The sequence below is a fragment of the Octodon degus genome, unplaced genomic scaffold (genome assembly GCF_000260255.1).
Source record: "Octodon degus isolate 3935 unplaced genomic scaffold, OctDeg1.0 scaffold00036, whole genome shotgun sequence".
In the NCBI taxonomy this organism is placed as follows: domain Eukaryota; kingdom Metazoa; phylum Chordata; class Mammalia; order Rodentia; family Octodontidae; genus Octodon; species Octodon degus.
Genome location: NW_004524612.1, coordinates 14423413 through 14441672, shown reverse-complemented (window position 1 = coordinate 14441672; position 18260 = coordinate 14423413). Strand labels below are relative to the sequence as shown.

Below are 18260 nucleotides of genomic sequence, written 5' to 3'. Positions count from 1 at the left end.
ATCTTTTAAAAATAGATAAAAAGAGAAGTGTTTTCAATCACACCTCAGCATAAGAAATGACTCATGAAAATCCATGACTTGCATACCTACTGCATTCCATATCTTCAGGCCAAGGGACACCAAACATCTCCATCAGCTTGGAGCACTCACTGTAGGCCCGCTGGCACAGCCTACGACAAGGAAGTGTGACGCGTCCATATTCCATGCAAACAGGAGCATAGAGTGCACAAAGAAATGGCCGGAAATCTCGAGAACAATCTAGATTCACCATAGGGTGGAAGGGCTAGGAAAACAAAATTGAATAATTAGATAAAGAGTTGCATGTAAATTAAAGCTTTTGTAATATTTTAACTTACATTTTTCCATCTTAAAAAACTGAAGGGTATTAATTTCCTAAATTCTGTAAAGAATGAGATAATTAATCTTGACTACCACTTGACTGGATTTACAAACAGCTAGGAAATTAGAAAAGCACACTTCTATGTTTGTCTGTGAAGCTGTTTCCAGAGAAGACCCACAGGCAGGTCAACATACTAAGTGGGAGACCTGCCCTAAAGCGGAGCTCAGATGGAATAAAAGCAGAAGGAAGAAGCCTGTGAAAGCATGTGCTCGCTCACACTCTCTCTCCCTCCCTCCCTCCCTTTCCTTTCTCTGCTTCAAGACTGCCAAAGTGAGCAACTTTTGCCTGCCATACCCTTCTACCATGTTTCTGCCTGCCACATGCCTAAAAGTATTAGAGTCAGCTGACCACAGACTAAAACTTCTCAAACCATGAAGTACAATAAATATTCCTTATCTAAAGTTATTATTCTCAGGGATTTTCTTACAATGACAGAGGCTAACAAAAAAGGGTGTTTTTTTTTGTTTTTGTTTTTTGTTTTTAAATAAAATCCTCTTAGCTTATCCCTGAAAATTCCAATCTGCTTATGTCCAAGATACAGCCCAGAATCTACACATATTTTGAAACACTACAAGTGATTATTAACAAAGAAACAGGGTTGAGAATGGAGAGGACAAAATGCAAGAGGAGAAAGAAGACAACAGAAACAATTCATTTCATATAGGTATATTACAAAAATCATGCAAAAGAGATGAACCAGAGCTCCGAAGTGTATGATTACTATGTGGTGGTAGGATTGTAAGAGATTTTCTTTTATATATTTCAACTTTCATATTTTCTTCAATTAATATGTACCAAAAGGAAAGAGAATAAAAAAGGAGAAGAGAGAGGGGAGGGGAGGGGAGGGGAGGGGATAAGTAGTTATACTTAGTAGTTACTTGAAGGGTTGAAGTTAGGGAACAGTCATCTTTGGCTAAAAATTACTTATTCTTACTTTATTTTTTTGCGGTACTGGGGATTGAATTTAGGACCCTGCACTTGAGTTATCTCCCCGGGTCCTACTTTTTACTTTTTAAAAAACATTTTAAGCAGTTCTTTAAACTGAAAGTGAAGACACATGTTGTAAATATGTGAACAATATAACCTGGTATTAAGGAAACAAAAATACTGGCCCCAAAACAAACTATACTAAAATAACCACTATAGCCACAGGATTACAGATCATATAACCCAAGAAATGTGTACCGAGGTCTTCAATTACTTAATACCCACCCCCACTTGTTTATAGATGGCTTGAGTCACCACTGATTTTGAGCTGGCTACAGATAATCTTACTACCACCCCTTCCCCTGAACAGAACTCAACTTACTTCTATACTGAGTGTAATATTTTTCAAAGGCCTCCACTACATAATGCTATCAGTAAATTGAGAATCAGGTAATTGATGTCAGAGAAATTAACTGCTCAGTGGATGTGATGACTGATAACATAATAATACACTGTGACTATCAAACAGTTATCAGGGCCAGCCAAATAGCTCAGTGGATTAAAGCTGCCTGTTCAGGCAGACAGGGGCTGGGAGTTTGATCCTCAGGCCTGCCTGCTGGCCCTTCCCCCCAGGGCATGCTGAAACAGCAACTGAGACTGGGTGTGGTGGTGCACACCTGTAATCCCAGCACTTGGGAGGCTGTAAACAGGAGGATCACTCTGAGTCCAATCTACCCAGTGAGACCCTGTAGACCCTGTCCTAAAATAAAAAAAAAAAAATTATGTTGATATAAAAGCAAACCTCCATTTGTAAGCCCCATCATAAATTACAAACCCAATTTGAATGACTACTTTGTGCTGCTTGTTTTAAACCAAAAGCTACAAATTTATGTTTCTGCAATTTACTAGTTTCAAATTCTTTTTTGGGCTCTAATGCAGCTAGAGCTTTCTGACCCTTCTGGACAGGCACTGTTGAAAGTATTTTCTCATTTCTATCTCACAATCCCATAAAATTAGTCTTAGTATAATCTGATTTTATAATACATGTGAAGAAAATAAGATGTAGAGAGCTATGTAACAGGGGCCGGGGACACAGTTCAGTAGCGCAGCATCTGCAAGGTCCTAAGTTCAATTCCCAGTACAAAAAAAAAAAAAACAAAAACAAAAACAAAAAACCCTAAGAAAACAAAGCTAAGTAGCTTGTCCAATATGACACAGCCAGAGATAGACCCAGGAGTCAGTTAAGCCTTGGCATTCTTACCCACAGACCATACAATTAACAATATGTTCTGCTTATCTGCTCTAAGCATTAGCCTCCTCTTGAAAAATGGTCTTAGCCAGAGGTGGTGGTGCACACCTGTAATCCCAGCACTCAGGAGGCTGAGGCAGAAAGATTGTAACAAGTTTAAGAGCCTGGGCTACAAAGAGTTCAAGGCCAGCCTGAACTGCATGGTGAAACCCTGCCTCAAAAAAAAAAAAAAAAAAAAAAAGAAAAAAGAAAAGAATCTTAACACTTAAATAAAAAGATGTAATGTATAGAACACAATTAATAAATGATAATTTAAAAGTGAATTAGGGAATAACTGCAAGTTAACAGAGATATAACAGGTCTATTTCACAGGCATTAGGAACACCACTAAATCCCCCATTCTCAACTGCTAACCAAGAGAGACAGTACAATGATGTTTTTGAAAAACAACATTCAGAAAATAGCAAAATCACAATGCTGGTTAAAAAAATAAAAGCCAGATTAAAGAAACCAGACACACAAAAAGTAGACAGTGTATGATTCCATCTATATAAAACTCTAGAAACTGAAAGCTAATCCAAAAAAAAAAAAAAAGCAGATGAGGGTTGCATGGTGTGGGAGTAAAGAAGACACAGACTAAGAGGACATATGGAGGCTTCAGGGGAGTAAAATGCTCTCCTCTCACCACGGTGATGGTGTCACTGGATCTGTCAACATGTAGGGACCTGGACACTTCTATTATTAACAAATCAAAGTATTAGTACTTTTCAAGTAAGCAAACTGCCTTGACTCAGAAAAAATCAAAATAAGGTAACCTGGATCCTTAAAAGTTGAGAACAAATATTTAACAACAGGAATACTACTAATGTTCTATGAATTAGAAAAAAAAAAAATTTAGCTCACTGAATTTTTAAAGATTCTTATTATTTTCCTAAACAGTAGTACCTTTGTCTGTCCAACCAACACCAGGGCATAGGAAGTTTACAAACTGGAAAGTAACTCTAAAATTAAATTTCTAGTTTCTTCAACAAAGGTGCACCACATGGAATCTTAGATTCTTTGTTCAAATTCAAATCAACTAACCTTCTGTGCTCCCATTCTTCCTTCACTTTTCTATCTGTGTTACCATAGGAACCTGCTAGCTGACAAGCCTTCAAGCATAGCAACAGCTCAAGCTTGGCAAGGGGTGTGAAAAGGGGACAGAGTCAAAGGCCAAAATTTGACTCAAGAATCAGCATTCCAACCTTTGTCCCTCTACAAAAGTTCTGGTAACCACAGTAACTGTGCCCCATTGGGTTTGGGAATATTATAACTAAATTCACTAAACCTGAAATCAAATGTGGACTGGCCATGAAAATTCAAAGATGGTATTCATAGCTGTTGGTATTCATAGATCCAAATTAAAATAAGAAATTATTCCGAAACAACTTTTTAGAATAATTTTAAGTAAAAAGAAGAGTTATGTATATATTTTTAAAAAAACTTGCTGTAACAAAGTTTCTAAGAAGAAAGGTCCAAAAGTTTTCAGAATAATTCTGTATCTAGGTTTGCAAAAAACATCTTTAATCCCACCGCTTTTTTAAATATTATTCTTTGGAAAATGTTCCATGGCAGCATATTAAACAAATACTTTTCAATAGTCTTTTAGTAGGTTGGTTTGAAGTAATTAAACAGATGAAAGAAATCTACTCATGTAAGTCAAAGCGGAGTTTCCAGGCAGCCCAGAAATTTGACTCTTCAGAAACACACTTTTAATATTTCCAATATAACAGACTGCTGTGAATTATGGCACACCTCAAAATATAAAACTCTGCAAAGTAAATTCCAACTATATGTAATAATTTAATGTGAAACAAGTATTTTAGGGTATTCTAAATTGACTTGTCACACAAGAATAATTAAAACTGCCATCTCAGCGCGCCCCAGGGGCAGGGCCAGCACGGCAGGCCTGGAGATCGAACCTCCGTCCCCTGTGCCAGCTTGCAGGGCTTTAATTTTTGCCTCTGAAATCAGAAATGTAATTGATTTTCCACTACTTGTATGTACATTTTTCAGTTTAGAAAAGTCTCAATTCGAGCAGTTTATGCTAGTCATAAAACCGATTTGTGCAATCATTTCGGGGCTAGGGCTAGGGCAATAGCTGAGTGCCAGCACAAGTGCTAGAACACACTAAGCCCTGGGTTCAATCTCTAGCATGGCAAAATTAATGAGTAAACAAATAAATGAAGCAAGCTTTTTCACTAGATTGTTGTTTGTTTAGGAAAAACTACCTTATTAATATTTACCTAAACAAAGGATTACATGGGATGCATACCTGCTGGATAATGCGTGTATTCTAGACATAAAACCAAGAATTCAAACCAAAAAAAATTTTCATTTTCTAAAAAGCCTGTTCAGAATTGTGCATCGTGGCACAAGCCTATAATGCCAGCACTCAGGAGGCTGAGGCAGGAGGATGGTCTTCAGTTAAAGGCCAACCAGAGCTACATAACGAGAACCTACTTCAAAAGTCCAATCAGTCATTCTGTATCTTGTTCACAAAATAGTATTACTGTTATGCAGGTCACCTTCTACTATTCTCTTTCAAAATAAACCAGTCAGGCAGACCTTCAAGGTCAACTCAACTGTCCTTTGTAACCTGAAGCCCTTCCTAATAGCCTCCACATGTGAACCTTCTTTCTGTGAAAGTACCTTATGTCTTTTGGATGCTGCTTGCAGTTCTTTACATTGTGGTCATTCAATCCAAACTTATTTAGTATTTATTTATTTTATTTTATTTTATTTTTTTGGCAGAACCAGGGATTGAACTCAGGCCCTTGAGCTTGACAGGGAAGCACTTATTCTACTGAGCCATCTCCCTGACCCTAAATTTATCATTTTTTTTATTGAGTATTTAATACATACTAAATTTTAAGCTGGGCATGGTGGCACATGTCTGTAACCCCCACTACTCAGGTGGCTAAGGCAAGAGGTTTCTGAGTTTGAGGTCAGTTTGGTAACACAACAGACTCCCAGTTTATTTAAAAGTAAGTGCGGGCCAGCCAAATAGCTCCGTGGATTAAAGCACCTGCAAGCTGGCGCAGGGGACAGAGGTTAGATCCCCAGGCCTGCCGTGCTGGCCCCGCCCCTGGGGCACGCTGAGATGGCAATTGAGACTGGGCATGGTGGAGGGCACCTGTAATTCCAGCTTTTGGGAGGCTGTAAACAGGTGGATCACTAAGAGTCCGATCTAGTAGTGAGACCCTGAACACCCTGTAGATCCTTCCCTAAAATAATAAATAAATAAATAAATAAATAAATGTTGTTTAAAATAAACCTTGGGCTCTGCCACGGGGTCTGGATGAAAAGGGGCAGCTGAGATTTTTTAAAATAAGGTTTCTTTATTAATTTTGGTATCTTTACAACACTATGTATGGGCTGGGGTATAGTTCTCTAGTGTTCCTAGAATTTTGTCCCAGCAAAAATGAGAAATTGGGCCAGGGAGATAGCTCAGTAGAATAAGTGCTTGCCTGGCAAGTGCAGGGTCCTGAGTTCAATCCCTGGTACTATAAAAAAAAAAAAAGGATGAGAATTATTGTATGGTGTACCAATTTAACTTTTAGGGATATACTATAGGCAAAAGAAACAAAAAGAGAGACTCAGAGAGATTGCACATCCAGGTTTGTAGCAGTATTGTTCAGATGAGTCAAAAGGCAGACAGAAACCAAGTGTCCATTATGGGATAAAGAGATAAAATGAAAACTGTGACCTTATCTACAATGGAATCAGTCTTGCAGGAGAAACATTCCTTCACATGGTACAACATAGATGAAGCCTGAAGACATGCTAAGAGAAAAGTGGCAACCACAAAAGGACCAACACTGTTAGACTCCAATTATATGTCACTAGAAGACTCATTCATAATAGAGAAAGTAAAATAATGGTTGCCAAGGATTGGGGAGGGAGGTGTTCTTTCATGTTTTCATAGATTTTAATTTTGGTAGAAGATGGAAAGGTTCTTGAGATAAAATTGTAAATTTTATGTAGAGTATATTTTTAGTTTTTTAAAAAATCTTTTATTTATTTATTTGTTTTATTTGGTATAGGGTCTCACTATGCAGCTTGGACTCAGTGATCCTTCTGTCTCAGCATCGCAGTACTGGGGTTACAGGCATGCACCACCACACCCGGTTTTGGTGGCTGGCACAGTGCACCCAGGGTTCTGGGGCCTGTATGGTATGTGATACAGGGGATCAAACCTGGGTCTCTGTGCTTGCCAGGCAGGCGCTTAGACATCAAGCCATCTTCCCAGCTCCATTATGTACAGTATATTTTACTAGAATTTTTTATTTTCATTTTTATTTTTTTCTGTATTTTAGGGAAGGGTCTACAGGGTGTTCAGGTTCTCTCTACTAGATTAAACTCATAGTGATTCTCCTGTTTACAGCCTCCCAAGTGCTGGGATTACAGGCGTGTGCTACCACACCCAATCTCAACTGCCTCTCAGCGTGCCAAAGGGGTGGGGCCGGCACAGGAGGCCTGGGAATTGAACCCCTGGCCACTGCGCCTGCTTGCAGGCACTTTAATCCACTAAGCTATTTGGCTGGACCTTTAGAATTTTTTAAAAAGTAATGTAGAATATCTATAAATACAGGATATCCAAAACACACTGTTAAGTGAAAAGACCAAGATTTAAAAAAAAAAGTACATCCTATCATAATGCGATACCATATGAAAAACAAGGCGAAAGAATCTGTAGAAGCCAGGTGTGATAGCACACAACTGTAATCTCAGCACTTTGGAAGGCTGAGACAGCAGGATCACAAGGTGAAGTCCAGCTTGGGAAACTTGGTGACATAGCAACGCCCTATTTCAAAAATAAATACAAAGAACTGGGACATAGCTCAGTGCGAAGGCCCTGGGTTAAGTCCTAAGTACTGAAAAAGAGAAAACAAACAAAACTACGTAGCTATAGATTATGTAAAATTTTTAAAAATTTATAATTTTAATGGAAACATAAAAAAATTGTAAGTGAGTTTAGTGGAAAGAACTGGCAGAAATGACTTTCAAATACAATCCCTGGTGAGATGTATATTTGAGAGACAAAAAACAGCAGAAAGAAATTTTCAACTGCTCTCAGTAATCATATTGTTAGTAATAATACTGCTATTATTTTGAAATTACATAATACATATATATACGCTAAAGCTTTAGTGTAAGGAACAAGAAAAACAAAAATAAATTCAATGATGTTAAGTAAAAACCCTACATATTATAACCAAGTCATAGTGGACTTTCTCGCTCTTTTTTTTAATGTATTTGGTTGTTACAGGGTCTCACTATGGAGCTCGAACTCATAGTGATCCTCCTGTTTTCAACTCCCTAGTGCTGGGATTACAGGTGTGTACTACTATGTCCTGACTCTGTGGCTGGCTTAGCATGTGGTGCTGGGGTCGAACTGCAGTCCCTGCGCTCACCTAAGCAGACGCTTAGTCCACTGAGCTATCTCACCAACCCTGGGCTTACTCTTTTAAAAAAAGTATTTCCTGGGCTAGGGAGATAGCTCTGGCAAATACAAGGTCCCAAGTTCAATCTCCGGTACCACATGCTGTGCCAGCCACAGAACTGGGTGTGGTGGCGCACACCTGCAATCCCAGTGCTGGGAAGGCTGACAGGAGGACCACTATGAGTCCAAACTGCGAACTGCGTAGTGAGACCCTCTCTCCAAAACAAAACAAAAAAGTATTTCCTGGCTCTGTAATGAAAATGCCTACAAATGACTCACCTAGAATCTATAGATTCAGCACCCAGATAATGATCACCCAGATGATAATAAATATCATTTCTAGTTAAAGACATTAGCAATTCAAGGTTTAAGGTAAACCATGAATTTATGATATAAGCCTGAGAGGTACCAGAAAGCAGGGGAAGCGTTGAAGATCACTAGGCTGGTAGCAAATACACTATGAAGTCACCATGTGGGTGCTTCCACACCCCAGGTAGACCAACTTGAGCCTCAGTAAGAATAACAACTGTGAAAGAGTAAAAATATGATAAACGAGAAAAGTTTATCCTTTTCTCGTTTATAGGCTTGAGGACTAGGTTTTCATATCATGGTGTAAAACTTGTTATAAGGTAGCACAGTGTTCATCTGACATGAAAAATAACTCTATGTTCCCAACTATCCTTTAAAAAAATTCACTGGTCACTTGTGATGTTTGGTAATCAATTCATTACTCCAAGAACTAATAAAGAGGACAAGTATTTTTCTTCTATTTCATTTCTCTCCCCTCTCTCCTCATCTTCTCACTTTCCCTCCTAATCTTTCTCCTCCTCTGTTTTGTAATGCTGTGCTGGCTTAAACCCAGAGCCTCATGCATGCTAGGCAAGCACTCTACCACTGAACTATACTACCAGCCCTTTAAATTTTTTTTTTATTATTTTAAGAGAGGATCTCACTAAGTTGCCTAGGTTGGATTTAAACTTTTGATCCTCCTGCCTCGGGTATGCATCACCATGCGCAGAGACTTCTCCTATCTTTCTTATGTAATTTGTTCATGAAAGTCACTGAATAGTTAATGAAGAAGTTTCTATGAGGTATTTTAGTAGAGAAATGGAAGGATGAATGTCACTTTTTCAAACTCCCAATAAAACTTACCTAGGGGGGTGCTGGGGAGATGGCTCAGTGGAATAAGTGCTTCTCTGGCAAGTGCAAGGGTCTGAGTTCAATCCCTGGTTCTGCCAAAAAAAAAAACCCCAAAAAACCAAAAACCAAAAAAAAACTTACCTAGGGCATGATCGGTGACTGCTAACATGATAATATTATGTGGCTCCTGGCAGAAGTATATCAGATAATCTATGAAATATTCCTCCAAAAATTAAAAAAAAAAACAAAACCTGAAACTAAGCAAGCCTCTATGCTCACTACGTGTTAACAGAAAATAAAGGAGATTAAGGACCATGGTAAGCATCACTGCTGGGATGCAATAAGGAAAATAAAGGTTATGGTAATGTATAAGACAAGCATATTAAAAGAAAAAACAGAAAGAGAAAAGGGCTGGTGAGATAGCTCAGTGGTCTAAGCCTAGGCAGGCACAGGGGACAGAAGCTTGATCCCCTGCACCACATGCCACACTAACCCCACCCTCACGGTGGGCTGAGCAGGCCAAAAAAAAAAAAAACAACAATTGAGGCAATGCATACTGGACAAGCCAGCTCCCTGAAAAGCAGACAGACAAAGAGAAAGGAAATCTAAAAAAAGGTTAAAAGAAATTGAAGGAACTTAATTAAGTGTAAAGTATTGACCTTGATTTGAAAAAGCCAACGCAGGGCCAGGGAGATGGCTCGAATAAGCGCTTCCCTGGCAAGTGCAAGGGCCTGAGCTCAATCCCCAGTTCCGCCAAAAAAAAGAAAGAAAAAGCCAATGCAAAAAAAGCTGTGAAACACTGAAGGGTAACATAAATGCTCACTGGATATTTTATGATAATGAGAATGTGACTGAGGTACTCTGTTCATATATTTTCATAGGATGTATGTGTGTGTGTGTGTGTGTGTGTGTGTGTGTGTGTATGCTAAAATTAAACTCATGACCTTACAACTGCCAGACAGGTGCTGCACTACTGAGCTAAATCCTCAAGCCTGTTCATATATTTTCATAGACACTACTTTTTAGAGAAAATTTCAAATAGTGAAGTTTCTCAGTAAAATAAAATTTGAGGTTAGATAACTGGCAGACTGGTTCAATATGTACAATAAAAGATACCAAAGATAATGGTTACTAGAGCATGGATAAGGTAGGGGCTAGAGGTAATGGAGAGAAAATGGATACTGGTTGGAAGGATGCAGTTGGACAGAACTTTCAATCATTTGTTTGTTTGGTACAGGGTCCTGCTATGCAGCTCTGACTTGTAGTGATTCTCCCATCCCAGCCTCCCCAGCACTGGGATTATAGGTGTGTGAAACTGCTCCTGGTTTTGGTGGCTGGTATGGCATACAGTACCAGGGATTGAATCTGGGTCCTTGCACCTGCCAGGCAGATGCATAGACTACTGAGCTATCTTCCCTGGCCCAGACAGAGCTATTTCAAAATAAAGAACATATTGAATGTTTCCAACATGTAGAAATGCAAATTGTCCAAGGTAACAGACACACCAATTACACTGATCTGATCATTACACGCTGTATACATGTACTTAGTGAAATCTCACTGTATTACATAAATATGTATAACTACCACATGTCTACTAAAAATTATATACATATATATATTGATGGATGGATAGATACATAGATACCAAGAATGTTCAGACTTTTAGGCTCTGTTTCTGCCAGTTTTCTATGCTCCCATTACTAGAAAATTTCCAATAATAAATCTTTAATGATAATGACCCCCAAAAAAACCCAGAAAATAGAGGTAAACACAAACCATCCCAGGAATTTTTCCTGCAATTATGATATAAAGGCCCAGTTACTTTTTAAAAAGAGACCAGCAATCAACAGCCTGACGAGATCAAAGAGTGCCCTTCCACACAATAACTAAAAATAAAAACGGTGAAAAGCAACAAAAAATTCCCACAGCACTTTAACTTTTTAAAGTTCTTTAATATAAGCATCATTTATCTCTTTTGACCTTAACAATAAACCTGCAAAATAGATAGAAGATAAAGTGCCATTTCTTAAAGAAAAATAACACAGAAGTCACAAAACTAGTTAATGGAAGAATCCAAGTCTTCTTTCCAGCCCTATTCTAGTGCTTCTTCCATTAGCATGTTCCCTTCTTATCCAATTTGGTTTAATTATTCAGTATAAAGGAAAAGCTTGCTCATATCTCTCTTATTAGCTCTACAGTTAGAAATACCTGAAATACGGCTCAGTAAAGAGTTACTAAAAAAAAAAAAAAAATTTAAAGAATTACTGACAAATTGTTATTACCCCATGATGGATAGTTCCAAAGAATTTACTTAGTAGGGACTGCTCAAAATGGCTTGAAAGAACCAGAAATTAGGAAATTTCCATCCCATCAAAATCCACTGATGGGGGAAAAGGGAAACATCACACTATGAACCTTAAAAAAAAAATTGTGAGGAGCCGGGGAGATGGCTCAGTGGAATAAGCATTTCCCTGGCAAGCGCAAGGGCCTGAGTTCAGTCCCTGGTTCCGCAAAGAAAAAAAAAAAATTGTGTAGGTACACATATAGATGTGTATATTTTGGAAGGCAAGGATAAAAAGAGCTTTATATATTAGGCAAGAACCTTATTTTCTTTACCTACTTAATGGACTGACATTTATCCCACTATTTAAATATGTCCCAATTTTAACTTAAAGTGCAAACTACAAATACGCCATACAAAATTTGAGAACATCCATCTTGTTAAATGTAAATAATAAAATTTAAAATAACTCAGATTCTGTATTTTCTCATCTATTTTGACCAAGCAAAAGTAGAGCAGTAGACCCTAAGTAGTCTCAGCCATGAGCCCACAATGCTATACCTAGGAAACTTTCAGTTCATCGACTCTCACAGTGAACTCTCAAGAATGTGACAGACTATTTGCTCCAATTACTTGTTCCAGGTAAACACTAGAGTACACATGCAGAATTCCTGGATCAGTACAGGGATGGAAGTAGAGATGTGATCAGCAGCTTTGAGCATACTGTGGTGTCTATTCAGGTCCTATGTCCTTTGCTAGTACAGAAACTTTATGTTCTCACACTGTCTAGTATTTCTTCAGTGGCACCACTGTTCTGCTGTCAACCATGCAATAAGCAACTATACCCAACTTACTTCAAATCATTGGCGCCTTGTCTGAGAAATTATTTCCCACTTAGAGGCTCTTCCTAAAATATCTGAAAGTCTACAGACAAGCCCACACTGCCAATGAAATATCTACACCATTTGGACATATCTCAGAAGAAGATAGAAAAAAATCTTCCAAACCATCACTATGAATGTCCTATGAAGTTGATTTGGAGCACTGCATCATCTTTATAGTCATTCTTTCTGGATAACATAAAACAAAATTTGGAATAGAATTAACATTTACATATCACCTACTGATATGTACTACAAGTTGTGCTACCTACTTTATAAAACCTCTCATTTAATCATAATACCCTTCCAATATTCTCAATATTTTTTTAATAAATTAATAACATAAGATTGAATAATACTGTCACTTGTTCAAGGTCTTATTTTTAAACCTACTATATGGCAGAACCAAAAGTTGACCCCAAGCCAATAAAACATCTTTGACTTGTTCTTATTAATTAGCCTATTTGTTTTCCAACGCAGTTATGACTTATACTGACAACAGAAATAAGAGTATTTCTAATTATATTTTTTAGTGAGAAAAATTACTAACTCTAATGCATAGCAAAGTCTACAAAGGTTACTATGACTGAAACCAATTTAAATGCAGTCATACAATTCCTCTTGTCAGATATCCTAAATTGGCAGTCCATACCAAATCTCTTTTCAACAGTTGGGCCTTGTAAAATAAAAGAACAATTTTTTGTTCAACCATAGCATATTTGCTATGTGGAAGGACAGCAGAACACCACTCAGATTTCAAAACCTATGAGTAATATTTCTACAAATTTTCCAAGAAAAATTTGGGATAGATTTATGTTACATATGTTAGTGTACTTTGAAATAATTAACATTTGAGTTTTGAACTAATAGTGTTTAGACAAGATATCATGTCTGCATCTTGTACTATGAATAATTACTACAAAGACAATATGCAATGTATTAATTATTGTAACTGTCCTACTAACCTGTTTTGAAACTGTCTCATTGCTACTTCTTTCTCAATAAAACTAATAGATAGATAGATAGATAGATAGATAGATAGATTTGAGTTGTACTATAAAACGAAGAATTCTGGGCCACAAAGATAGCTCAGCAGTCTAAGCGCCTGCATAGGCAAGCGCAAGGACCCAGGTTTGATCCCTGGTATCACCTGCTGTGCTGCCCCCTCCCTAGGCACACCAAGCTGGCCACCATGACCAGGCACCCACCTGTAATCCTAGTGCTTGGGTGGCAGAAACAGGGGAATCACTATGAGTCCAAACTGCATAGCAAGACCCTGTACCAAATACATAAAATTAAATTTTTATTGTTTTAAATGTATTTAGTACAGGGTGTACAGGGTCTCATAACACAGATTAAATTCATACTGATCCTCCTGTTTTCAACCTCTCACACGCTGGAATTACAGGTACGTGTCACCACGCCCAGTCTCAATCCCTGTCTCAGTGTGTCCCAGGGCGAGGCTGGTACAACACACCAGGGAATCGAACCTGGTCCCTGTGCCTTCCTAAGCAGGTGCTTTAGTCCACTGAGCTATCTGGCCAATCCCCCAAAAATTTAAAAAATTAAGAATTCCAAAACACATAGGCTTCCAGGTTACTGAAAATACTACATAAATGGTGGTGGTGCACACCTGTCATTCCAGCATTCAAGAGGCTGAGGCAGAAGGATCACCACAAGTGTGAGGCCAGCCTCAGATACACAGCGACCTGAAGGTCAACCTGAACTGCATAGCAAGACCCTATCTCAAAAAAACAAAACAAAAAAACCCTTTTATTGTATAACCACATTGACAAGAAAATATGAGTAAATCATAACTATCACTTATACAGTACTTCCTATGTGCCAAATACTTTATAAATATATTTTTATTTTGCATACAAAAGCCTGTTATTATTATCCTTATTTTACTTTTTTTATGTATTTAGTATGGGGTCTACAGAGTCTCACTACAGAGATAGTGCTTGTACTGATCCTCCTGTTTTCAGCCTCCCAAGCATTGGGATTACAGGTGCACACCACCACACTGTCTTATCCTTATTTTATAAGCAAAGAAATACAGCAAGAAATTCATATAATTTGGTCAAGGTAATAGTGCTACAAAGTGCTGGAGCTAGAATTCAAATCCAGGCTGTCTATCTCCAAAACTCATGCTCTTTGCCATCACGGCATGCTGTCCTCCCTATTTATTTGGTAAATATATTCTTGTCCTGAATTCCAAAACCACTACAGACACTCATGTTCACATTTTTAAACCTACTATGCACTCCTTTCATTATTTCGCCAGTTTCTTTTTTTTTTTCCAGAAAGTTGTAGGAATTTATTTTAAATAACCTACAGTTGATTAAAAGAGAATTCATGATAAAAATAGAAGATACCTGAGGAAAGATGTGGGAAATGGACTCTGCACACACTAAACTAACAATGCCTGTAAAATTAATGATTATAGCAAAAAAAGTTTTCACATTAAAATTGTGCTTTTTATGTTTTTTCCCATTGTTTACACAATTACAAAAGAAAAAATAAAAGCCCTAAAATCTTGATTTTTTTTCCTCTGTTGGGCCAAATACTCATTTTCCTCTAACTTTATTTACCCGTGGAACTGTTCATACAATAAAATCTTTCAAGTGAAAGCCTGAGGTTTGAAAAGAAAAAGATGGATATCTTAAAGGGTACAGAGAATGCTCCGAACAAAGAATGATGGGAAAATGGTTTCAGGCATTATTTCACTATCCTTAGAGGCTCACTTGCCCTTCATCCCTCCCCAACCCCACTTTACATGATCTTTATGATCAAGAAAAAGGTTTAAATATTTTAAAATAATAAAAAAGAAATAAAAATTTACATTTAAATAGGAACACTTAATCAGGAAATATTTTCCCATTATGCTTTTCTGCGAACAGGTGTCTGAACCAAAACACTGCCAGTGTCTCAGCTGCTTCAAGAATTTGCCATAGTTTGTAAGGTAAAATTATTAAGATGTATCTGAAGAATTACCACCAGAAAAATTCAAATAAGAGACAACTTTTCATAAAATTCTCAGAGGTCAAAAACAGATAATCCAGAAAACAAAAGTTTTCTCAATGTTTCAGTTATGCATACATTATGAATATAGTAGTGACCAGGAAATCATCTTAAAAAATTCAAATACCTTATCTTAAACAATCTCATTATATTCAGTACTTTATGACTGTACTGCACATTAGATTCTGCTCTTTTATCTAACGCTTTTACTAGCCAAGTAATTTTAACTAGAATAATTTAAATTTTCTGAGTGGCTTTTACCTCCCATGTTCTAGTGTTTCAAATTATGTCTAAAAAAAAGAAAAAAAAAACAAAACCAAGACTAGCATTATCCAAACAAATCCTTCAACCTCTTAGAACATGAATCAAAATATGTAAAATGTTTAATGTACGGTATATAGTTGAAAATAGTATACTGACAGGCAATGTAAGAGTCATTTTTTTAAGATAAGTCAAAGGATAGATTAGATCTTACCTCCATTGCTAAAGCTGCTGTCTGTTGGTCATAATGATTCAGAAGATTAGGCATGAAGGTAGTATTATAAGGCAAATCTTGGCACATCCTCAAGGTAATAGGTTCACAAGAAAATAAACTGTGCCCACCTATATGCCCCACAAACATAGTCAAGAGCCAAAGATAGAAGACGATCCAACTTATAGCCATTCTTCTGAGATCTGGATGACCAGGCCTACTCAATATGTATGTTAGGCCAACATAAAACTGCAGGACTTGGCTTGGAAGTACTTCTGTAATTCACTGTTAAGTTCTTCAAATAGTTAAATACTCTGCACCATCAGAGGTTTGTTAGCTTGGTCTCACAAAAGGCATTTGTTTTTGGTTTCACAATATGGAAAAATGACATCATCTTGTCTCTTCATTTTATTACAGAGGGCACATTTGGCCAACATATCAAGTTGATCAACCACATTCCCAAATCACAGATTCCATCTTAGGAGAACTATTTCTTCCTCTGATTGAAATATCTGAAAAGCATTATTTAAAAAGGGAGAAATTAGTCATTTCTTCTCAAAATACATCATCTTGATATCAAACTTTGATGAAATACCATGCTCACCTAATAGACAAAAAATACACTTCATAAAGATATAGCCTTTCTACTTCACCATTTATGCCACATATACTAATACAGTCCTAATATAGCATTAATTTTGTTTTCTTAGCTTGTGTAACATGTGGTTCAATTCTTGCCTATAATGATAATTTTTCATTTGTCACAAGATATAACTGATCCATTTTTAAAAATTCTTGTTTTTGCCCTAAATTTTATTTAAATACAATTTGTTATAAGCTAAATTATTGAAAATTATTATGTGCTTTAATCATTAATTGTATAGTTTTCACATGACTCAACCTGGCAGAATGCATCTGTGAAAGGTCTAAAAAATAAATCAACATAGACTTGAGCTTCTTACTTACTGTATGAATGTAAACATACCACTTAACTTCTTTAAACCCATAATTTTTGTTCCTAAAATGATTCCAGAAACACCTCTTTCACAGAATAAATAATGTATGGATGAATAAAGATAATATATGGAAAGATACTTTATAATGACAAAACAGTACATTAAGTACTTTTATTACTGAATAATATTTTATAAAAATGCTAACTATAACTAATACTGAAAAATAGAAGGTCCTAAAAGTAGTATCAGGCTGGGTGTGGTGACACCCAGCACTTGAGGCAAGAGGCAAGAGGACCCACTGCAAGTTCAAGGTCAGCTTGGACAACACAGTGAGCTCAAGGCCAGTCTACACTACATAGCAAAATTCTGTGAGCTCAAGGCCAGCCTACACTACATAGCAAAATTCTGTCTCAACAAAAAACAAAAAGGAGTACCAGGCAATTTTGCCATAGATTTAGTCACTGAACCAACAAATGGTCACTGCACACAGGCTGGGCAGAGAATAAAAATAATCTCTAAAAAGTCACAGGAGGAACAGAAATGATTCCATTACTTCCTAGTTACCAATGAGCTTACAATCTCTACTAATTTGTCCCCTACTTTCTTTCTTTTTTTTTTTTTTTTAATATTTATTTATTTTTATTTATTACATTTATTTATTGTGTGTGTGTGTGGCCAGCTCAGCCCACCAGGGGGCGGGGCTGGCTGGCATGTGGTGCTGGGGATCGAACCGTGGTCCCTGTGCTTCGCCAAGCTTGATTCAAGTAGGTGCTTTAGACCACTGAGCCATCTCTCCAGCCCCTGTCCCCTACTTTCATAGGGACAAAAATATGTAATTTTCAATTGGGACATGTGAGTAGAGAAGCACAGGTGTGGTATAAAAAAAGTATATTCTAAGCTATCATTTTTTTATTTGGACTAGAATTCATGTTTACTTTGGTTTTATTAAATTGTTATGTATGCACTAGATATTTTTCTATTTGCTGCAGAAAGCCTAGGTTGAGAAAAGATGAACGATTCAGGTCCACAAATTCTCAGAGACCCAAGTTAACATGATAACTGGCACTCATCATAGCTTAGACCTTGAGACTTAGCAAGCCTGGTCAAACCAGAGAAGGAATCTATTCTTCACACACTGACTGCCACACTGGGACTGCTATATCTTCAATTTCAGTTAGGAGGCAGAAAACTACTTAGAGAAAGTAAAATAGAGGCTAAATCTACCCAAAGTCTAGAAGGCAATCTTGAGTGATAGGAATGAAATGGGAATTTGGACTCTACAATTAGCAACACTAAGGTTACAAGCAACCCCTGCTCAAAAAGTCCAGCTCTCAAAAAAAAAAAAAAATGGCTGGTGAGATGGCTCAGTGGTCTAAAGCACCTACTTAGAACAAGCTTAGCAAAGCACAGGGACCGCGGTTCAATCCCCCAGCACCACATGC

General features: G+C 37.3%; 1 protein-coding gene across 2 annotated transcripts in view; it reads right to left on the bottom strand.

The window, feature by feature from the left end:
- The window catches only part of Fzd3 (frizzled class receptor 3), an 89100-nt gene that overhangs the window by 64481 nt on the left and 6359 nt on the right, over positions 1–18260 (bottom strand). For both annotated transcript variants that reach the window (XM_023714697.1, XM_004630699.2), the window contains 2 exons: positions 15866–16374; positions 87–283 (listed from right to left, as the gene is read on the bottom strand). In XM_023714697.1, coding sequence (XP_023570465.1) covers positions 87–283; positions 15866–16054 — 386 coding nt within the window. In that variant the 5' untranslated portion in view covers positions 16055–16374. The remainder of the gene's footprint in view (positions 1–86; positions 284–15865; positions 16375–18260) is intronic.